The 22074-nt window shown below is 64.7% G+C and overlaps 3 protein-coding genes across 11 annotated transcripts in view; 1 reads left to right on the forward strand and 2 right to left on the reverse strand.

The window, feature by feature from the left end:
* The window catches only part of EXD3 (exonuclease 3'-5' domain containing 3), a 74922-nt gene extending 69020 nt beyond the window's left edge, over nt 1-5902 (reverse strand). Inside the window, exons 1-2 of the mRNA XM_080819255.1 lie at nt 5765-5902; nt 1905-2083 (exon numbers count right to left, since the gene is read on the reverse strand). The gene's annotated coding sequence lies outside the window, so the exon portion shown is untranslated. The remainder of the gene's footprint in view (nt 1-1904; nt 2084-5764) is intronic.
* A 145-nt stretch (nt 5903-6047) lies between these two features.
* NOXA1 (NADPH oxidase activator 1) lies at nt 6048-15876 on the forward strand (the record flags this gene model as incomplete). 2 transcript variants are annotated; one of them, XM_080819278.1, is made up of 14 exons in its annotated part: nt 6048-6462; nt 8841-8923; nt 9877-9985; nt 11385-11519; nt 11786-11893; nt 13071-13130; nt 13393-13436; nt 13952-14048; nt 14334-14373; nt 14548-14606; nt 14781-14935; nt 15038-15152; nt 15224-15373; nt 15460-15876. In XM_080819278.1, the coding sequence occupies exons 1-14, from the start codon at nt 6286-6288 to the stop codon at nt 15874-15876; spliced, it is 1749 nt and encodes a 582-aa protein (XP_080675404.1). In that variant the 5' UTR covers nt 6048-6285. The 2 variants fall into 2 exon arrangements, with proteins under 2 accessions (XP_080675404.1, XP_080675405.1); XM_080819279.1 differs by having other exon boundaries at nt 15259-15373; nt 15460-15629.
* ENTPD8 (ectonucleoside triphosphate diphosphohydrolase 8) lies at nt 15597-21404 on the reverse strand (the record flags this gene model as incomplete). Of its 8 annotated transcripts, XM_080819285.1 has the most annotated exons (11): nt 21049-21404; nt 20056-20178; nt 19154-19292; nt 18951-19068; nt 18184-18334; nt 17898-18057; nt 17573-17803; nt 17221-17484; nt 16873-16983; nt 16471-16605; nt 15597-16368 (listed from the first exon to the last, which is right to left on the reverse strand). In XM_080819285.1, exons 3-11 carry the CDS (start codon nt 19277-19279, stop codon nt 16177-16179), a joined length of 1488 nt encoding a protein of 495 aa, XP_080675411.1. In that variant the 5' UTR covers nt 19280-19292; nt 20056-20178; nt 21049-21404. The 8 variants fall into 8 exon arrangements, with proteins under 8 accessions (XP_080675411.1, XP_080675412.1, XP_080675408.1 ...); XM_080819286.1 differs by lacking the exon at nt 20056-20178 and having other exon boundaries at nt 21049-21397; XM_080819282.1 differs by lacking the exons at nt 20056-20178; nt 21049-21404 and having other exon boundaries at nt 18951-19014; nt 19154-19537.
* Nucleotides 21405-22074: the final 670 nt, after the last annotated feature.

Genomic DNA, 22074 nt, shown 5'->3' on the forward strand with positions numbered 1-22074 from the left:
TGCTCAGCGTCCGGCTCCGATCTCCTGTCGCCTGCCGGGCTGCTGGGACAGGCTGGACTGCCGGGGGGTCGTCCCGCTTCTCGAGGAGTTGTCCCGCCGTGACGGCAGTGTCACCGCGGATGGGGCAAATACGCGGGCCCCTCCGTTAACACTGAGTGTCGTTTCCCCCGGTCCTGTTTTTCCTTAGCCTCCTCAGAAGTGTGTCTCATTGGTCTTTTTTTTAAAGATCTTGTTTATTTATTTGAGAGAATGAGAAGGAGAGGGAGCGAGCATGAGGGGGGCAGGCTCAGAGGGAGAAGCAGACTCCTGGCGCGGGACTCGATCCGGGGACTCCAGGATCATGACCTGAGCCGAAGGCAGACGCTTCACGGACTGAGCCCCGCAGGCGCCCCTCACTGGTCTTTCTAAGAGCTAGTTTTCAGGGAAACCTGGGGGCTCAGTGGGTGAAGCGTCTGCCTCGGGCTCAGGTCATGACCCCAGGGTTCTGGGATCAAGCCCGGCATCGGGCTCCCTGCTCAGCAGGAAGCCTGCTGCGCCCTCTGCCCCTCCCCCTACTTGTGCTCACGCTCTCTTCATCGAATAAATAAACGAAATCTTAAAAAAAAAAAAAAAAAGGACTATTTTTCAGTCTTCCTAATTCTGTACTTCCCGATTTAATCACTCACTGAATTAAGCTTTTCTCTTTATCAACTCCCTCTTCTTCCATTTGTTTTTCACTTCTTTGGGCGCGATTTCCTCCCTCTGGCTGCAGTCGGGCTTCCCCGGGTCGTGTGTCCTTCAGAGACGCTCTGCCTCCTCCGCCCTCCAGAGCTGCTGTGCTGGCCCGCTTCTCCCTCCCTGGCAAATGACCCGCTATCGCTCTCCGGGTTCTCCTTGGCGCTCAGGACGCACCCCGCATGTTCCAGGTGTTGCGCATTCACTTCCGCAAGGCGCACTCCCCCCTCGCTCGCGGGCCGTTTCACCGGCTTCGTCGGACGTCACGTGAGGCTGTGGGTCTGCTCCGAGGCTCTCAGCCCGGCCGGCTCCCCGCCGTCCCCTGCAGCCCGCGGCTCGCGCGCGGGGACACGCCCGGGTGCTCGGAGTGGCCTGCTGCAGGGCCCCGGACGGCTGAGGGACCGTCTTCTATCTGACTTGCCGGTCCTGGCCCAGACAGACACCCACCTTGGAAGGGCCGCGTGTAGAAACGAGCTCAGGGACCAGCAGCAAGACGTTTCTCCATTCGAAGCTGCAAGGCCAGGTAACGGGTGCTGGCTTGGGTCCGGGAGCGCAGAGAGCCAGGCGCTGCCGGCCCAGTGCCCACGGAGGAGGGAGCCCCGGACCACCAGAGGCCCGCAGCGGTGCGCTGCAGCTCTCCCAGGGTTACAGTCCCGGCTCCGAACCTGAAAGGGGATGAATCGTGGGCCACTTCCTGTCTGCACAGCTGCCTTCTGCGTCCTTCTGGTTTTCCTCTCGAAGCTTCCCCGGGGCGGCAGATGTATAAGCACCCGAGTCAACGGTCAGCAGCCTGTGAAACGGCTGTGGCGGTGGGTTTCAGAGCTGTGGCTGACGACAGGCGCCTCCCCACGGAACCCTCCACGGAGCGCGCTCTGCGGCCCTGAATCAGGCGCAGCCCCAGTCGGGGCCAGGTCTCCGGAAGCTGGTCTCCGACACCAAGCATTTCCATCACACCAAGGTTATTTTTACTTCCTGAGAGAAAAATCTTATTTTCATTCTATTTTTTTCTTTGAAAGTGCCTGTTGTTTAAAAAGAAAGAAAAAAAAAACCCACACACTTCTTTGTATTGGGCTAAACCCAATTCCTGCCATGTCTTTGACATCTGTGCTCCAGAATGAACCACAACTATTACGTTCCTTTAAAAATAAGTGCCAGCACTACGCTGACCGCTAGCTGAGTCACAGTCTTACCTTAGAAATGACTCCCTTTTCTGGACTCTCCCACTGATGGAGCAACTGTGGGAGCCTCACGGTCCTGGCGGGCCTCCCCAGAGCGCTGACATGGTCACCCTCAGGACAGCGGGCCGCCCGTCTGTAAAGGCCAGCTTCAGGTCGGCCGTGGGCTGCGGCCACTGCAGACGCCTCAACACCTGCTTGGAAACAGATTTTAGCTCAGACAGAAGGAAATTTTCTGCACAACATTTAAGCAGTTGAATTTCAGAGCTGGGAAGAATCTTAGGCTCATTAATCGTTTCAACCTTCAGGACGTCCGTTAAATAGAAAAACTTATCGTTGAAACGTCCTTAAAAATGGTTTTAAACAGGACGCCTGGTGGCTCAGTGGGTTAAGCCTCTGCCTTCAGCTCAGGTCATGGTCTCAGGGTCCTGGGATCGAGCCCCGCATCGGGCTCTCTGCTCAGTGGGGAACCTGCTTCCTCGCACCCCTGCCTGCCTCTCTGCCTACTTGTGATCTCTGTCCGTCCAATAAATAAATAAAATTTTTTTAAAAAATGGTTTTAGACACTTATTCTGAGATAACTGAAGATAGATACACGCACTTGGGAGAGAGAAGAGCTGCCCCATATGCGCTCTACGCGGTCCCTCAGGTGTCACCGTAGTCAACGTCACAAGCAGGGCCTGACATGGATCCCACCGCGACCCAGAGCGCCTGTCCTTGGGACCCCGCAGCGTTGCCCGTTCATAGCGTCCATCTGTCAGTGGCCCCCGGCGGCCGCGCATCTGTTTTCCACTTATATAACTTGTCATTTAAGAAAGTTTCATGAACGGAGTCAGAGTATGTGACCTTCTCTCACCCTGCTGCTCCCAAGGCCCGCGGGCCCTGCACCCGTCGTCCGCGGAGCGTCCTCCACATGGGGACGCAGCCGCTGCGGGATGTCTGGGGGCGTCCAGTCCAGGCTCTACCAGAGGTGACACGGCCCAGAGCGTCCGGTGACGGAGGTGATGGGGGCGGGCCGCCTCCACCCTCCTGTTAGGGAAATAAAGCCAGTCTAAGAGCAGAGGCAGCAGGCGCCCCCGCGGCCGCCCTGACTACGGGAGCACCGGACAGGGAGTGCACAGGGAGGTGAGGACAGAGCCCCAGGGGAGGCAGGAGGGCCGGCTGGGGGCAGAGGGGACCCAGAGGAGGTCACGTCCTGGAGGTCAGGGCTGAGTGGGGAGGACGGGCCAGGCCCAGGGCCCCAGGCCCAGGGGAGGCTGCTGGTGACCCTGACAAGCCTTTGGGTACAGCAGCAGCGGGAAGGCCGCCTGGAGCCGGCTCAGGGACCACAGCACGATGGAAATGGGGCCGGGCAGCCACCTGGAACGGAGTGATGGCAGGAGCCAGCGGCCCCGCGCAGGTGTGTACCCAAGAGAACTGAGAACACGTCCGCACAGAACTCGTACACAGATGTTCACAGAAGCATTTTTCGTGGCAGCCAAAAAGTGGCCGCTGCCCATCAGTGGGTGGACGGGTACACAAAGCAGGGCCACCCCTGCAACGGAACGTTCCCGGTCTTCAAAAGGAACAAAATTCTGACACAGGCCACATGAATAAACCTCAAAAAAAAAGTGATGCTGAGCGAGAAGACAGAGGCAGAGTCGGTGTGCCGTGCGGGGCCATTAACACCAACACCCCAAAGCCGCAAGCCCGTAAAGACAGGACCAGCAGCTGCCAGGGGCTGGGGCGGCGGCCCCGGCGTCCAGCGACCGTGAAGAAGCACTCTAGAATCATTGGGTTTGGCTGCACAACACTGCGCACACGGAAAAACAGTGAGCTGCACCCTTGAGGACTGGATTTCCTGATACTCGAATTACATCTCAGTTCCTAAAAAGTGCACAGTAAAGGTGCTAACACACTGAGAACCCTTGGAGGCAGTCCTGCGGCACATGGGGGTAAAGAAATGGGGGGAGAGCTCGGAAAGGGGTTTAAGATGGAAAGAATCACAATATGTTGATAGGCTGACCCTAGCGAGGAGACAATGATAGGGTGGGGGAGGAGACAGATCTGTGGGTGTAGACCTGGTGGGGGGGGGTCCCTTCCAGCTGCTTTCATTTTCTGTGGAAGCAGGTAGCCAGGTCCTGGACTGGGAGGCAGGACAGGGCAGAGTGGGGCTGAGGACACGGGAGGGGGAAGGAAGGCCACCATAGGAGGAGGGAGTCAGTAGACCCACCTGAGGCCTGTGTTGAGGATGGAAAGAGACCCGGCACTTCGGCCAGGCTCCTGCAGCCCCGATGAAGGAAGTGGGACTGGAGCTATGGGTGGTGAGGGGGTATCAGGTCGAAGGTGTGAGCTGCCAGGATGCGCGGGGAGTGGGGACTGCAGCTGTCAACACTGAGGAGCCCCAGGGGGGACCCGGGTGGGCCGGTGGGCTGAGAAGGGCAGGGCTGCAGGACTGGCCCTGAGCGAATGTTGTCAGGAAGGTAGGTAGGATGGGGAGTGGGGAGTGGGAGGGATGTCCACAGGGGGGGATTCGGGAAGGACAGGATCCCGCCCTGGGTCCCCACACACCTCCAGGCCAGCAGGTCAGGAAACCCAGGCCCCACTGGTGGGGAAGCAGGTCCTCAGGGCAGAGGCTCCCAGACGTTTACTGAGGAGGCTGCCGTCCCGGGCGTGCCACAGGCGTGAGCCCTGACAGGTGCGCCAGGCCAGCACTCAGCACCCCTGTTCCTCAGCTAAGGAAGCCTGCAGGGTCAGAGAGCTGGTCCCGGTGACACAGGGAGGAGACTCGGCCAGAAGAGAGCGGAGTGGCTCCCAGGTCCCAGGACCCACAGGCCCAACCGGGGAAGGAGGTGGCCAACAAAGAAGGCCGGCCGGGTCGCGCTCACAGCTGAGCTCCGGCTGACAGCCACGGAGGACACAAGCCGCCCCTGCACGTTCTCGTGCGGAAACAAAAGGGCAGAGCCTGTCTACGGGAGCGTTTCTGGGGCTGGGGCTGTGATGGCTCCTTTCACGTGTCACCCTGGCAAGGCCAGGTGCCCACAGAGTTGGTCAAACAGTCACGGGTTGCTGGGAAAGTATTATTCACTGAATTGAGAGAGAGAGAGAGAGACACAGCAAGAGCATGGGGGGGAGGGGAGGAATGGAGGGGCAGAGGGAGGGGAGGCCGACTCCTGCTCAGCACGGAGCTCCAGGTGGGACTCGATCCCAGGACCCGAGATCACCACCTGCGGGGAAATCAAGAGCTGGAGTCGACCGACTGAGCCCCCCAGGCACGGAAAGTCTTTTATGACATCAACAGATGCAACGGCAGACTTGTCGGAAGCCGGCGACCCTTCCTACCCCGGCACCAGGACTGGAGGTGAGGGCGGACGGGGCGTTGAGGGTCTGAAGTCCCTACAGGAGGGACTGTATGCCCGACTCCAGGGCAGCAGGGGCTCGTCCTCGGGTCTGGCCTGGGGACCCGCTCCCAGGCTGTCCATCTAGCGCACCTGCTAGTGCACCTGCCGGGTCTGTTCTGCCGAGAGCTGTGATCAGCACAGGCAGGACGCACGCGGGGTGTCAGCAGGGCCGGGAGCGCGACCAGCACAGGCAGGACGCACACGGGGTACAGGGCCGGGCCGGCCAGCACAGGCAGGACGCACGCGGGGTGTCAGCGGGGCCGCGCTCGGGGAAAGCCGAGGCCCGGGCCACTCGGACGTCCAGGGAGGGCTCGGGCACGCGGCCCCCGGAGCGTCCACGCTCTCGGGGCAGGAGGTCCTCGGGGCCACCGCGGCTGCAGGGCACAGCCCGGGCCGGGCGCCCACAGTCCTGCCGGCCTCGCCCTGCCCTGCCCGCCGGCGCCCCGGGGGACCGCGCGCCCGCCCCCCGCGGCCCGCGCCCCGGCAGCCGCTCACCTGAGCCCGCGGGGTCCGCCCGGAACCCTGGCCCGGCCTCGGCAGCAGCGGCAGCGGCGGGCCCGGCCGGCTTTCCCCGACGCACCGAGACCCGCACGGCCCGAGGCGCTGCGGGAGGCGGAAAGGCCAACTCCGGGAGCTCCCGGCGGAAGTCCCGTGGGGCGCGGCGGAAGGGGCGGGGCCGGATGCCGCGGGGGCGGTCCCCGTGGGGGCGGGGCCTGTTGGCGGGGCGGAGCCGACTCGGGGGCGGGGTCGCTCCGCCGCCAGGGGGCGCCGTGGGGCGGCAGGAGGCGTGGCGCACCGGCGGCTCGCGGAGTCCACGCGCTCCAACCGAGCGCCCCCTCGGTCCGGACCCCTTGCCGGCCTCCGAGGGGCGGGGGGCTCACATCCCCACGCGGGTCTCCGGGCCCTCGGCCCCCGGTGGTCCCGCCGGACCCCTCAGGGGGCCCCTACAGCCGTCGGCCTCGCCCGCCGCGCTCCGGCCCGGAAGCAGACACGGTCCGGCGGGCGTCCGCGCCGCCATGCCCTCTCGGGGAGACCTGGTGCGCGACTGGCACCGGGGCGTGCAGGCGGTGGCGCGCGGGGACTGGGGCTGCGCCCTCCGCCTCTTCTCGGGTGACCCAGAGCCGCCCGCCAGGATGTGCTTCAACGTGGGCTGCGTGCACCTGCTGGCCGGGGACCCGGAGGCCGCGCTGCGGGTGAGCCAGGGACCCGACAGCCCGGCCCCCAGGGTTGGTCGAAGAGACCCCACCCCTTGGGTTGTGGCTCTGGGGAACCTTACTTACCGTGCGATCGACCCAGCCGCAGGGGTGGGCCCCGGGTCCCTTCTTCCTGACGGTCATCTGGGGATGGCCACCCCCCACCCCCGCCGTGTTCTGCCTCAGTGGACACCGAAGGCAGGTAGGAGCTGTGCAGTCGGGGGACCCCACCCTGAACTCGGGGCATGACGGGGGGTGCGGCCTCCCTCGCCATCTCCTCGAGATGGTGACCCTGTGCCAGACTCTCTGGTCACGGGGAAGGACTGGGGTGCCACTGGCTCAGGTGCTCCTCGTCGTGACACCTGGAGATCGGCTGGAGGCTGGATCCTGCTTGCAAGGGGCTTGCTGCCTCCCAGGGTGTGGAGTTCAGAGCCAGGACTTCATCAGACACCTGTGGCAATGGGAAGGAGATGAGGTGTCTCTGGCTGGTACCCAGACCCCAGATCCAAGTACTCACCTTTTTCCCAGTCTGTCCCCCAAAACAGAACCAGGAGTTTAAGAGTGCACGTGGGCATGAACACACAGCTCCTCTGCTGAGAGGGTAGCACAGAACCACTCTCTTCCCTTCAAACACTTCGTGTTCTTGAAAGTGATGCACATTCCCCAGGTGCATACAAAAATGCAGCAGCCCCGGCTTATCTCCCCGGTCCCCAAATGTCTCCAACAGAAGGAACCAGGATCCTTCAGTGTTTGAGACGATCAGGCAGCTGCCTGGAAGATGACACAAATGCAAAGAGAATTAGATGTTGTAGGAGAGCAACAATATTAGCATCTTGGAAAACTTGACCTCGGGAGTGGGGGTGGGGGATACTGGGTAAAGGGTACAAGAGAGCTCCTCTGTCCTTTCTTACATCTGCATATGAATCTACAATTCTCAGTAACAATTTAAGTTTTATTTTTTTAAAGATTTTATTTATTTATCTGACAGAGATCACAAGTAGGCAGAGGCAGGCAGAGAGAGAGGAAGGGAAGCAGGCTCCCTGCTGAGCAGAGAGCCCGATGCGGGGCTCGATCCCAGGACCCTGAGATCATGACCTGAGCCGAAGGCAGAGGCTTAACCCACTGAGCCACCCAGGCGCCCCTATAAACTGTGATTTAACTAGAGAGGGGACAGAGGTGGTGAGCAGAAGAATATGGTATTAAATCCTTGACCCTAAGAGAAGAGGGAAGACTGTCCAAAGTCAATAAAATTAAGTAATAGCATGGGCACATTAGCTGGAAATATGGAGATTTCTAAAAGCAGGTGGAACAGCTACGATTAATAAAACTCTCTGAGGACAGGGCAGAGGGAGCAGGGCAGGGCGAGCAGGGCTGTAGCCAGAGCCGCAGTCTGTTGGTAGGAACCCTATGTGACCTAGACTTGGCTGCTCTGCGTGGTAGGATAGCAAACAAATGGGTCTCTCTGGCACTGAGTGCCCCCCATCAGTGCCCCCCTATCAGTGCCCCCCCACCAGTGCCCCCCATCAGTGCCCCCCCACCAGTGCCCCCCCGTCAGTGCCCCCCACCAGTGCCTCTGCGCGCACCTTCAACCTGAGGTCAATCCCAGTTCTGCAGGAACCCTCCCATTTGCCCAGATTTGTAAGACTGTGGTGCCCCTCCTGTTACCCATGTTTAACTGATGGTCGACTGACTGCGTTTGAATGAAGTTAAGGGAAAAGCTGTACTTTACACACATACTAAGACTTTTGTGTTCTTCTTCTAATACTTTTTAAAAGAGTTTATTTATTTATTTATTTATTTACTAGAGAGCATGAGCGGGGGGGTGGGGGGAGAGACAGAGGAAGAGGAAGAAGCCCACTCCCCACTGAGCCTGATGGGACTCAGTCCCAGGACCCCAGGATCATGACCTGACCCGAAAGCAGATGCTTAACCAACTCAACCCCCCAGGCACCCATCTTTCTGATTCTAATAGAGGAAGCGTGTCATTCTGTATGAACTATCAGAAATAGGATTTTAAAAAGGCAAAAATCTTATGTAATCCATGCCCCAGAGGTAACTTATAATGTGCTGCCTTTCCCCCTGGTCCTCGTGGCAGACAGGTGGCTTTGGGACGACACCTCACTGTGCTCTTTGCACTTCGGGAACTCGGGCTCATTCTGTTCGTGGCACCAAGGGAGACCGAATGGTGATGCAGGTGCCCAGGCACAAGCTCTGGAGGTCCCAGGACCAGGGCAGGAACCTTCCATCCGCAGCTGGCTGGGCTGGGGCCCATGGAGTTCCTTGGCCCCCTGCCACTGGTCGTCTGCCTGGACTGTGTCTGTGACACAGGAGTGATAGAATTGCAGACCTTGGCAATCTATGGGCATTTCTGTCCCCAGGCACTTGACCAAGCAGTGACCAAGGACGCCTGCCTGGCTGTTGGCTTTTTCCAGCGAGGAGTGGCCAACTTCCAGCTGGAGAGGTGAGCACAGGGCAGCCTTGTTTCTTCTCTGACGGCCCTTTTTCTCTGCGAAGTCTGTTCTTAGGCCCCTCCTCCCCCTCTCTCCCTTGGGTCACCTCTTCTTGCCAACCCCCTCCTCTGCAGCCCCAGGGAAGCCTGGAGAGGGTCCTGTGCTCGTGCTGGAGCAGGACACGGGCAGGGCCACATGAGGAGGTTTGTCTCTGTGCTGAGGTTCTGAGTGCTTTCATGGGCATCCCCTCCTCTGTTCCTCTCCGTTTTTTTGCTGTAGCGGGGATGGTGTGATTACACCCATTCTGCAGACGGGGAAACCGAGAGCAGGGCTGCAGGAAGGGTGTGTCCTGGGACACAGAGGTGGTTGGGATCCTCAATGCTTGCCCGGGTTCTTTGCACTGTGGTCCTTCCCAGAGAAGGAAACATTCTGGGGGACAAGCTCATCTTGCCCCTCCCCCACCGAGCCCCCAGGACAAGCCCCACAGATGGCTCCATGCCCAGCAGGCCTACTCTGGGGGTCCCTGCTTGCGGGAGATGGGGAGTCCAGCGGGGCCTGAGGAGCTTCCGGCAGGTCTCTGCAGAGGGAGGCCCGCAGGGAACGGGAGTCCTGAGAAGCAGGAGGGAAGTGTCAGGGCTCTCTACGCAGCCAGGGCCGGAAGAGGGTCCGGGATGTGGACAGGGGCTCGAGGCAGGGAGTCTAGGCAGGGAGTTTCCAGAAGGCAGAGCTGGATCAGAGCTGGTGTCACCTCACACCTCAGGCGTGGTGCCCTCTCCACCCCCCACAGTCACGTCTCTTGATGGATTCCTTGACCGGTTGGTTGGGACTTGAGTGCCTACTATGTGCTAGGACCTGGGTGGCCACCACTGCCCCCTAGCAGGTGTCCGTGGAGCTGGGTGCGGGGAGGGGGGGGGCGGGCTGGGGCAGGGCTGGCCCTTTCCCTACAGCCCCTCACTGCCTGCAGGTTCCAGGAGGCCCTGACTGACTTCCAGCTGGCCTTGGCTCAGCTCAGGGGTAACGCCGCCATCGACTACGCGCCGCTGGGCCTGCGGTTCAGGCTGAAGGCCTGGGAGGTGAGCGCGCGCCACACTTGGGCAGGGAGCTGGCCTCCAAGGTGGGGCACCAGCTGGGGGCCCTGGGGGTGCTGTCTGGGCGCAGAAGGCCCAGGTGCCCCTTTAGGCCTCGCCCTCTGGGTCCCATTGTCTTGTTACTGTCACGGGCGGGGCCATATTGGCTGATACGCTCCCTCTGGCCCGAGACACCCCACTACTCCTGCTGACCACACTTTCACCCCGAGGAAGCTTAGGGGCCGAAGAGGTGGGAGGCCGCCAGGAGAAGGTCTGGGGCGGGTCAGAGTCAGCAGAGAGAGGCCGGTGGGGTCAGAAGGACACGCGGCTTGCCTGTGGGCCCCCACCCTGGGCTCCCCGTGTGTCAGCCACACCAAGGGAGGGGGATCAAGAGGACACCCCCAGCGCCCCCGGAACATGCTGCCTTGGAGCCTTCTCCAAACCATCTGTACTGCAACCAGCAACTCGTGGGCAAGGCCCTGCGGCTGGGGTCCGCAGCCCATCAGGGCCCCCGGCTCTGCCCGGGGCACGGAAGAGTGCAGGGCGGGGCCCCCCACCCAGCCGTGCCACAGCATCTCCAGAGGGTGGCCCCCGGCTCTGGGAGTGTGGTGTCCCCTGGCAGGCCATGGGGACGGACGCCGCGGGAAGAGCGGCTTGGTTTCTCTTGACGGAGGCCGAGCCGGCCGAGCCCCCGCTGTCCCCGCAGCAGCGGAGGGGTCAGCGGGCCGCGGCGGCTCCCAGGGGCACCGGGCACCTTCGCGTCTGCCCCCAGCGCGTCCCGCCGGCGACGGCCTTAACCCAGCCGGGTTGGGCGTGAGGGAGGGGACAGGACGGAGAAAGGGCTCCTGGGACGGCACCCAGAGCAGGGCACCGAGCAGGGCCGCACGCCGGGGAAGGGGCCGCACGACGGGTCAGGCCGGATGCGGAAAGGGGGTGAGGCGGGGGGGGAGGACGCTCGCGGAGCGCGCACCTCTGCCCCCGACGTGGGGAGCCGAGAAGCGCCAGAGCGACGAGCCGCCGCAGCGGGGCCTGGACCGTGAGGCCGCCCGCAGCTTCAGCCTGGGCTCCCCGAGGGCCCGGGGGGGGGGGCGGTGCCTGAGGCGCGACGGGTCCGGAGAGGGGCGGGGGCGGGGCTGGAGGGAGGGGCGGGAGGGGCGGGAGGGGCGGGGGCGGGGCCAGAGGCGATCGGGGGCGGGGCCAGGTGGTGGGGCTGGGGGCGGGGCCAGCAGGGGGACCCGGTGTGGGACTGGGGGCGCGGCCTGGTTTGGAATCCGGAGCAGAGGCGGGCGAGGGCTGGAGGGCAGAGGGGGAGGTTGAGGCCTGAAGGGCCGAGGTAGGGGTGGGGCCGGGGTGCGGCCGGCGCCGGGGAACCGAGCGAGGCTGTCGTCTCCCACCTCGCTCCCAGGTGCTCTTCAACGTGGGGGCGGCACAGTGCCGGCTGGGACTCTGGGCTGAGGCCACCCGCAGCCTAGAGGAAGCCCTCTCGAAGGGGCCACAGGGGGCCGGCGATGACCTGCGCGCCGCCCTGGGCCAGCTGCAGGTGAGGGGGCAAGGGGGGAGCAGGCCGCCCCCCACCCCGCCCCCCGTGAGCGCTGTTGGGCGCGTGGCCCACAGTCCTGGCGTGCGATCTGCACAGGCTCCCAAGACCCAGTCCACGCGATGAAGGAATTTCTAGAGGGAGGTGGCCCCGTGTGCCCGGGTGTGGGGGCTGGGGAAGGACTTCCCGGGTCCCCTGAGAAGTAGGTGGAGGGTGAGGCCACAGCCCTGGTCAGATGCTCAGGTCTGCATTGGCCGGACCCCCTCCAGAAGCAGGTCCCCCTGCAGCCTCGGCAGGTCCCCAGGGGTGAGGTCTTTCGGCCCCACAGGCGGCACCTGGAGCATCTGGAACCAGTGGATTTCCTGGGCAAGGCCAAGGTAAGGGGGCGGCCTCTCACCTCCTGCGGCAGGGGCTTGGGGCTGGCAGCAGCCAGCAGGTGCCGAGCTCACAGGGGCACACGCGGTGTGGTCTGTGTCGTTAGAAGGGCTTCGGTGGGTGGGAGGAGAGTGGGCCCGGGGCCACCCCCAAACGGCAGAGTGCCTGAGCTTCCTGGGTCAGGAGCCGTGTCTCCACGTGGAGCTCACAGATCCTGGGCTCTCGGAACCAGGAGGCAGAGCCCCCAGCGGAGGCTGGCTGCAGACGAGGGAGCTCATGGCTTCTCGGCAGTGCTCCCCGCTGCCCTCCACCTCAGCCACACTCCTCTGGCCTCAGTTTCTCCCTGTGCTTTTCTGTCTCTTTGTCTCCCTGCATCTGTGCTACAGAGAGTGAGATCCCAGTGAGGGCCGAGGTCGGCTGGCCAGGGCCCGGCAGCACCACCAAAATCACAGAACACTGGGGAGCAGGGCTGGGGTTCAAGGAAGTGACTCCAGGGCTCACAAAGGAAAATTCACTTGGGTTCCAAGCTGGTGGCCCTTGCGTTAGCCTCAGCACCCACCGAGGTCACCGAGGGCCGGTGCGCTGGTGTGACCAGGAACAGGGCTGGTGAGGTCATGTGCCCCAAACACCTGGGCTTTGCAGACATCGCTGGCAGGGGCCGGGCGGCCCTGAGCTGCGTGCATCTGTGAGTTTAGAGTCTGTTTGTCACAGTACAAACTTCTAAGAAGTAAAGACATTTAAAAAGTTGTATTAAAAATAAGTTAAGGGGCACATGGGTGGCTCAGTCGGTTACGCGGCTGCCTTCTGCTCGGGTCAGGATCCCAGGGTCCTGAATCGAGTCCCGCATCGGGCTCCTTGCCCAGCGGGGAGCCTGCTTCTCCCTCTGCCTCTGCCCTGGCTTGTGCTTATGTGCACGCTTTCGCTTTCTCTCCGAGAAATACACAAATAAAATCTTCAAAAAATTTTTAAAACTGTCAGCACAGGGATTTTCCTCGATGAGACCTATTTTTTCTGCCTTCCAGCACCCACTGTGGTGGTCTGACAGCCCCCGGTCAGGCATGGGCAGCCCCCCTAGTCCCCGGCGGATGGGCCCCTCCGGAGTGTGGCGTGGGCAGCAGGGGCTGGGAGCGGACATCGCAGGGCCCCTAGCTCAGCTGTCCCTCTGCTGTCCCTCACCAGGTGGTCTCCTCCGCCATCCCCGATGACCAACGTGAGGACAACCAGCCTCAGCAGCCCCAGGTGGGCGGGTCGCCTCCCAGCCAGCCCAGACTTCTCACCTGTCATTTGCAGGCCTGGGCGTTTCAGACCTTTGTCCTGTGAAGGGAGGGAGATGCCCTGAGCCCTCCGCAGGGGCTCCCAACATCCCTCTGATCTAAAGTTGGGAGTGGCAGGCCTGTTGAGTGCGAGAGTCTCACCTGGGGAAGGCAGTGCTGGGGCTCCCTGCCCTGGCGCTGCCCCGGGGACCTGCCTCCTGAGAGAGCGCGCTGTTCTGTGCCCACAGGTTCGGGGTGCGGACAGCAAAGGCAGACCTGGAGCCGCCCCATGGTAGGAAGGAGTGGGTCTCCCCTCCGTGTGCGTGTTTCTCTGGTTGGGGCAGGAGTAAGGCCTGCATCGTGGCCCCTGAGGCCAGGAAAGAGCCTCTCTCCGCCCTCCCTGCACCCCCTCTGTCCAGAGGCCCTGGGTTTAGTCTGTCCTGAGCCTGTCCTGCTGCAGGACGAAGAGCCCTGTGCCCCCTTCCCACAGAACCGTCACTTAGGCCTCGGTGGGCACCAGAGGGGAGTTGAGACGTCAGGTCGCCACGACCCCACACAGCACCGAGGCTCAGAACCGAGGGGCTCAAGGAGGGTGCTGCTGGGTTGTGGGCCGGCATTGCCAGACTGGACCCTCCCAGGTGGGGCCCTCCCAGCTCAACGTCACACGGGGTGTGGGGACACCGAGCAGGCCCCCACCCAGGGCCACGGCCCCTCATCTCCACACTTGGGGTTCCTCTCAGGCTGTGTTGGGGGGAACAGGCACAAGCTGGGCCAGTCCTCACAATGAGGGCTCCCCCTGCCCCCCAGGGCCAGAGACTCAGGCCCCTGCAGAACGGCCAGCCCCTGCGGTCCCAGGATGCCTCCTGAGGCAGAGACAGAGGTCGGCTCTGGACCGGGGACACAGGTGAATGAGCCCAGGCCCTGCGTGGGGAGGGGGGTGCAGGGGCCACAGTGCTGGGAGGACACCCCTACCAGGCAGTATGGGCTCCAGGCCTGTAGGGACCTGGTTCCTGCCCTGAACGCACCCCCATCCAGCTTGTACTTACGGCTTCCTGCTGGCCGGCTGACTCCCCGGCCACACACCTCACCACGGGGTCTGCTGCAACAAACTCCAGGCCGGGGAAAGTTGCCCGGACCTCAGGGGCCCCCACCCCTGGCCCCTGCTCCCAGCCTGTGGCTTTTCCTGCAGAGGCCCCATGTGGAGCAGGTCGGCAGACAGGATCCTCCAGGTAAGGACCCCCTGAGCCGCAGGTGGTGGGCAGAGGCCGTGGTGGTGGGAGTCCTGGGCAGGCATCTGGGGAGCTGGGAGCAGCCTCTTCGCCCCCGAGGGAGGCAGCTGGCTACCTTGGGCCTCCCAGCCGGGGTGTGGGCCACCTGAGCCCCTGCTCTGTCACCCTCCACAGGGCTGCCGGTGGCCGGGGGACCGGACCCCCGCCCTTCGGAGGATCCCTTGGGTGCTGGGGTAAGAGGCACAGGCCTTCATGTCACCCCCACTTTTCAGGGACTTGGGGCCCAGAGACTAGGCCCTGGGGACGCCAGCCCCTCCCACCCTCGTGGCTCAAAGGCCACCCCAGCCGGTCCCTGGGCATGCAGGGCTGGGGCTTCATGACCGACACTGCCTGCTGCTCTGCCCCAGGGAGCGGCCATGGAGGAACCTGCGTCCTTGGTGACCGTCACCGCGCAGTGTGCCTTCACCTTGGCCCTGAGGGTCCCGAGAGGAGTGGACCTGGCCGGCCTGCGGGGCCTGCTGAGCCAAGCCCTCGGTCGCCAGGCCCAGCGTGCGCAGCTCAGGTGAGCGGGTGGGCCGGGGGCGGCGCTGCAGACCACAGAGGTCAGCGCCCGCCAGCAGCATGCCCCGCCCACTCGATGCCACTCTGAGGAGTCTCTTTGCAGTTACCAAGACCCCAGCAACAAGGGGCGCTGGGTCCCCCTCCCCGGGGAGGAGGCGCTGCAGAGGGCCTGGCGGGACGCGGCGGCCGGCGCCGGGGCCCTGCAGCTTCAGTGCCGGGTGAGCCTCGGGAGGGCGCGGGTGGCCGGGGGTGGGGGTGGGCACGAGGGACCCCCAGGGCCCTTTTCCAGCCCTGCCCGCCCTGCGCCCCCTCCTCCCGCCACAGGGAGCAGGCGGCCGAGCTGCCCTCTACCAGGTGGTGGCCCAGCACAGCTACTATGCCCGGGGGCCCGAGGACCTGGCCCTGCGGCGGGGGGACGTCGTGGACGTGCTGTGTGAAGGTCAGTGGGCCTCTGGGGCACGAGGAGATTGTGTGAGCTCACACCGCCTGACACACTCTGAGGGACCCTGGCCCCCTCACACACAGTGGACCGGGCCTGGCTGGAGGGTCACTGCGACGGCCGCGTCGGCATCTTCCCCAAGTGCTTTGTGGGCCCGGCTGGACAGGATGTGTGAGGAGCCCGACACCCCGCGGAGCCCCGGTGAAGAAACCAGCCGTCCCGTGGCAAGGAGGGTTTTAATAAAGCAGTCTCCCCCGCCCCACGAAGGTGTGGTCTGTAATCTGGGCTTGTCCCCTGGGAGGGCTGACGAAGGCGTCCAGGGTGGGGGTGGGGCGGCCACTCCAGGAGAAGCCACGGATCCTGGAGACGGTCCCTCAGGCCGGGAAACAGCAGGGGGCCCACCAGCTCTGCGCTCCCAGACCCCCCACGGCCGGCCTCTCCCAGGGAGCCGGAGCCCTTCTTGCTCCCGCAGTCACTGGGCCTCACGTCCCACAACACCATAGATCACACAGCCCTGAGTGCTGCGGGGCCCTGTGTCCCAGCGTTTGTGCAGGAAGTCACCTGCCGTCCTGGGAAGCGCGGTGGAGAAGGGAACGCGGGGGGTCAGGATGGGGAGGCCACAATACAGCCCGCTTGGCCAGAGTGACACTGAGGGCTGGGTGGGGCCGTCTGACCACGGGGCCAGAGCCCACGACACAGGGAGACCCGGCAGGGCTCACTGGAAGGCTCTGGCCCGTGCAGCCGTCCAGGCTGGGGCAGCCCCCCCACCCCCGCGCCCCACCAATGCCAGGGGGCAGCCCAGCTCAGCCCCGGGGCCAGAGGAGGTGGACGGCGGCGGCCCCGAGGGTAGCCACGACAGTCAGCACGGCGAAGACGACTCCAGCCACCCAGACGCCGTAGCTCTCTGCCTGCCAGCGGGCGGGGGGCTCGGCTGGGATCATGCTGGTCAGGTTCAGCATGTAGCCCAGCGTCCAGCCGATATCCGTGCCGCCCACCTGTGGGACACGCAGGCCGGTCAGGGCTGTGGCCGCTGCCCCAGAGTCCCCGACCGCCCCCCTTGCCCTGCGTCGGATGGCCTCACCCCGGGAGGTGGTCACCTGCTTCCGGAACTCAATGCTGGACCAGGTGTCCTCACTGAACCCATAGCCCTCGAGCAGCAGCGTGAGTATGTACAGGCCCGAGGCACAGTAGTCACGCAGCCAGTGGTCCTGCCCGGGCGAGCTCGCCTCTACCTGGGGGCCCGGCAGGTGAGGAGCCAGGTGACGCCGCCTCTCCCGGCCCACCGGAGGCAGATCCCACCCAAGGATGGGCCCCTGGGTCCCCTGCCTGGGTCTTCCCTTCTCTCGGCATCCCCCGCGCCCTGCTGGCCACACCCCGCGGGGTGCGGTCCTGCCGAGGCCCTGCCTGCAGAGGTCAGTGCCTGGGGCAGCGGCAGCCCAGAATGCTGGGCAGGCGCTGGTGGGGACTGGCGGGGACTGGTGGTCCCAGGGTCCACCCACCTGCTTCCAAGGCCTCTGGCAGAACTCCCAGACAGTGGCGTTGACGGTGGCCAGTGGCTGCTTGGAGGTGAGGTTCAGGAAGTGGAAGGTGTAGTAGAAGTTGGAAAAGGCCTGGGGGCGGGGAAGGAAGCTGGGCGTGCCTGCCCTGGGGCGATGCCCAGGTCGGCCGGGGTCAGAGGAGCCCCAGCACCAACCAGGCAAAGTCTCCGCCCACCCCCCCACACACTTGGGGACCCAGAGTCCCCCACCCATCCAGGGCTCGCCCTGGGCCTGCCTGGCATCAGGCCCCTGGGGCTCCGGCAGGGGCCTGGGAGCCTGGGGAGGACAGTGTAGAGGGCTCCCACTCACGTAGAACTGGCCCCGTACAGGGGGCTGGTAGACCCCATTGAAGGCACAGTGTCCTCGGCCCTCGCAGCTGGAGAAGTTGAAGAGGCCCCGGACGGCCGAGATGCAGGCCCCAGGGTTCCCTGTTCCCTCCACAGTGAGGTTCCAGGCCAGGCCTCGGGGGGGTGTGGTGTGGACACAGGGTGACTCATACAGGGTCGCTGGGGACAGCGTGGCCCGGTAGCCACTGTGGTAGCACGGATGGCGGATCAGGGGGCCGGGGCTGCTCTGCGGGAGGACAGGGAGGGGGCCTTGAGCCCAGCCCAGGGCCACAGGCATCCCACCGCCCCTCTCCCTCCTCTGGGGGCCAGCTGACCTGCAGCAGCTGAGCCAGGAGCCTGGTCAGCATCTGGTCACGCCCGAAACAGAGGTAGCTGTGGGTGTAGACGCTGTGCTCAGAGCCGTAGAGGCGGAAGGTGGCCTGGGTGCTCTTGTCCAGTATAGGGCCTCTGGGCACAAAGCTGATCTGGGTGGAGGCCCCACCCATGTCCAGGGCGCCCACCAGGGGCCCCTCCAGAGGCCGGATCCATTCTCCAGAGAAGGAATACTGAGGACAGACAGGCAGCACCGAGTCCTGAAACCAGCCTCATGGACCCCCAGCCCCTCGTCACCCAGCCCCCTCCGCAGGCTGCCCATGGCACCTTGACCAGCATGCCCAGGACGTAGTTGATGGTAATCCAACCTAAGGCACCTTCATCCCGCCCAGCCAGGAGCTCAGCACCCCAGAAGTCCAGGGGAGACCGGCCCAGGACCCGACTGATCGCCGCGAGGATGTCTCCCGCCTGGGAGCTATTCTTCTGGCTGGGCAGAAAGGGCCGGAGCTGGTGGGACACCCGCAGCCCACACCCTGCCCACCGGCCCAAGGGGTCCACACCGCCGTTCTCCCAGCTGCTCCTCCTGGACATGCCCCCAGCCAGCCCACCTCACCTGAGCAGCCTCATGCCGGCTGTGGCCCCCAGGAACACAGGCGTTTCCCGACGCCGAGTCTCCGGGACCAGCGCCAGCGCCTCCTCCAGGCAGTCCTCCAGGCTCTCGCCAGCCCGGGCGGGATCCGAGGCGTAGGAGGAGATTCCAGGCCCTGAAACACAGCGTTGCAGGACGTGGCTCCAGGCCTGAGGGCCAGCTGGGCTGGGAGGGCCCGCGGCGCCACGGACCGTGTCCCCCCAGGAGATACGAGCACGCCCTCGCCACTGGGACCTCTGAGTGGGATCTTGTTCGGAAAACAGGTCTCTGCAGATATAAAGTTAAGGATCTTAAGATGAGGTCAGCCTGGATTCTCCAGGTGGGCCCTAAATTCGATGGCCCAGGTCCTTTGTGAGAGAGGAGAGGAGGCGTTGGGACATTCGAGGAAGAAGGCTGCGCGGCGCTGGAGCGAGAGGTTGGAGCGAAGGGACCTCGAGCCCGGGAGTGCCCGGAGCCTCCAGAAGATGGGAGAGGCAGCAAGGGCTGCGCAGGCGCTGTGCCTGCTCTCTGCAGGCCCACGCACACCCTGGCCCGGGACCTCCCTGCTCAGCCGGGCCACCTGGGGTAAGTCATTCAACCTCTCTGAGCCACTTTTCCTTTAGGCCGATTGGCCGATATGCTAAGGGTTTAAGTGCTGCTCCCACCTCACTCCAGCCCGTGCCACCCCCAGACCCGCACCCGGCGGGGACTCCCGCACAGCCCTCCCACCGCTGACCTAGCTGCCGACTAACCTTTCACCTGGCAGGCCAGGGCCTGGCTGACCACACCCGTGTTATTCTCCTTGTCCGCCGGCCACTGGTACACAAAGAGGGACGTGTGGGAGGACCCGGCGTCAAACACGACCCCAAACTGAGGGTAACAGCAAGGTCAGGAGGGCGGGCACCAGCCAGCATCCGCCAGCCCCACCTCCCCCTGCTCAGGGCCTGGCGCCTACCTTGGCGTCCGAAGGCAGGAGGACACTGGTGGCCTCCACCAGGATGAGAATGAGCGTGGTGAGGCCTGAGGCCACCGCAGCCCCCAGCAGGGCCGCCAGGACCCGCTTCTTCCAGGTCAGCCCCATGAGGGGCCGGCACCTGCAGGGGGGCAGCAGGGGGCACCCAGACTCCTTGGTTGCAGACACGGCCACCTGGAGAGGTGCCCAGTCCTCGCTGGGACACTGAACACCCTGCTGGGTCGGGGGCAGGGCCGCAGACCACACACTAGGAGCCAGGCCTGCCCAGGGGACCATGGGCCGCAGAGGGGTCGGGGCCCAGGAAGGCAGCAGGGCTAGCCCGAGACACACACAGCGAGCGGCGATGGGGCCCGGAAGAGCCCCGTCCCCATGCCGCACCGGGGACCGGCGCAGCTACGCCCACCACCTTCTCCCGCAGCCCCGCTCCCCCCACCCTCCCAGGAAAAGGAGCCCCCGCCTGGCAGGTCAGATCCAGACCGAAGTCGGGGACCCCAGGACCCTCCCTTGGCCGCCGGCCTGCCGCCCGCTCTGCGGCCCAGGGCACCGTGTTCCCTCCGGGAGCCCCGAGGGCAGGCTGAGCCGTGGGGACAGGTGACCAGCGGACGGCTGCTTCCTGCCAGGCCGCCTCCCGTGGGCTCTAGTGAGTGAGGTCGGCGGGGCCCCGAGGAGCACATTTTCTTGATGAAAAAGGACCTTGAGGTCAGGGGGTTCTTAACAAAGACACCGGTTTCTGTTTGAAAACCCAACCTCTTTCTCTGATCTGGTTTTCTGCTGCCTCCAGACAGGCTCTGGGCAGCAGGCGGAGGCAGAGCCGGGAATGCGGGCCGCGCAGGGTCCCCGTAGGGCCTGTTGCAGGCCCCAAACGTCCCCGAACAGGGCCGCACCTGCAACAGTCCGGAGCCTCGGTGCCGCGGCCCACGGGAGACGGGTCCCCGCAGCCCTCCGGGAGCCTCACAAGCACACACGCGCTCTGGGACAGGCTGGGGGGCTCGGGCCCCACTCCGCGGCTGGAAGGCAGCGACTCAGAGGGTTGGTGACCGGTCTGAGCCAGTCAGTCCAGCCCCGAGGGGGCCCAGCCTGTGCCCCCAACCAGCACCCAGGGCACGGCAGGGCTCAGGACACTGGAACCCCACCTCATAACCCCATCTCCAAGGAATATAGTACTGTGAGACCCCCAGCCTGGGCCCCCAGTGGGTGGTCAAGGAGGGTGGGCACACTCTCCATGGTTAGAACACCCCCTTCAAGACTGGTCAGCACCCCCCAGGACAGCCCCTCCCTGACCAGGACAGGCCCCCTCAGACCAGGACAGCCCCTCTCAGACCAGGACAGCCCCTCCCTGACCAGGACAGGCGCCCTCAGACCAGGACAGCCCCTCCCTGGCCAGGACAGGCCCCCTCAGACCAGGACAGCCCCTCTCAGACCAGGACAGCCCCTCCCTGACCAGGACAGGCGCCCTCAGACCAGGACAGCCCCTCCCTGGCCAGGACAGGCCCCCTCAGACCAGGACAGCCCCTCCCTGACCAGGACAGCCCCTCCCTGGCCAGGACAGGCCCCCTCAGACCAGGACAGCCCCTCCCTGGCCAGGACAGGCCCCCTCAGACCAGGACAGCCCCTCCCTGACCAGGACAGCCCCTCCCTGACCAGGACAGGCCCCCTCAGACCAGGACAGCCCCTCCCTGACCAGGACACCCCCTCCCTGGCCAGGACAGGCCCCCTCAGACCCAGACAGCCCCTCCCTGACCAGGACACCCCCTCCCTGGCCAGGACAGCCCCCCTCAGACCCGGACAGCCCCTCCCTGACCAGGACACCCCCTCTCAGACCAGGACAGCCCCTCCCTGACCAGGACAGCCCCCCCAGACTGAGAGCGGCCCCTCACCTGGGCTGCTGGACAGCCGGCTGCAGAAAGGAGAGAGTGGACTGCGGTCGCTCAGGCGCCTGCCAGGTGTTTTCCTGCCTTTTCTTCCTCGTCAGCTAGTCACCACCCACCTCCACCTGCACCTCACCCGGCCAGTGACGGAGCCTGGGCGAGGTACCCCTGTGAGCCGGTCCTGCCCACCCCCAGTTCACAGACGGCCGACAGCGGTTCAGGGGGTGTCGAGCTCAGGCCCCTGCCGGGGGGCCACCCCCCACTACCTAGGGTCACACTCTGCGCACCCCCCCACCCAGAGTCATCCCCTCTCCTGTGGCCCCACTTGGTGTGTGTCCAGGTGGGCCTCCACCCTCCCAAAAGCTAAGCAGACTTTGCCCTTGAACCCTGCCCTCTCCCCACCGGAAGCCGGTTCCCGGCAGGTCGGAGTCTGGTGACCCAGGGCTTGGCTAGAGCGAAGGCTGGAGGAGGCAGGACGGAGAGATGTGGCTGCCGAGTGCGGCTGTCTTCAGTCGTTCCAAGCGTACGATAAAATTGCCCCATGTTTGTGCCCATGTATAGACTCCCTGGAACACCACCAGTCAGAATTACCCGGCACCCCTCCTGTGCCCCCTGGGGTCGCGCCCTGCCCCCACCAGCCCCACTGCCGATGGCCTCTGGTCACCGTTCCGTCTGGGGAGAAGGCCCCGGGGATGGGGAGAGCATGGCTTCCCCAACGCAGGGGAAGCACGAGGCCCGGCAGCCACCGCCTGCGCCCCAGTCCCTCCTCCGGCCCGCGTCAGTCCCGGTCAGTCCGTATAGACCTGCCTCAGTGTGCATGGCCTGCCCCTGTCAAAGGCATCCGGGGCTTCCTGATCTGGCTGCAAGGAGCGGCCGGGGACCTCGGCGCCTGGGTCTCACCCGGGGACAGACCGCTGAGCGTGTGGCCAAGTCATGTCTCACTGGGTTCAAAACTGCCGGTTTCTTGAGTGACGTCCAGCTTCCCTGCACCCTCCCCGGCATTTGATGTCGCGGTTTCTAATTTTGGCCGATCTG

This window comes from Martes martes, assembly GCF_963455335.1.
Source record: "Martes martes genome assembly, chromosome: 12".
Classification (NCBI taxonomy): Eukaryota; Metazoa; Chordata; class Mammalia; order Carnivora; family Mustelidae; genus Martes; species Martes martes.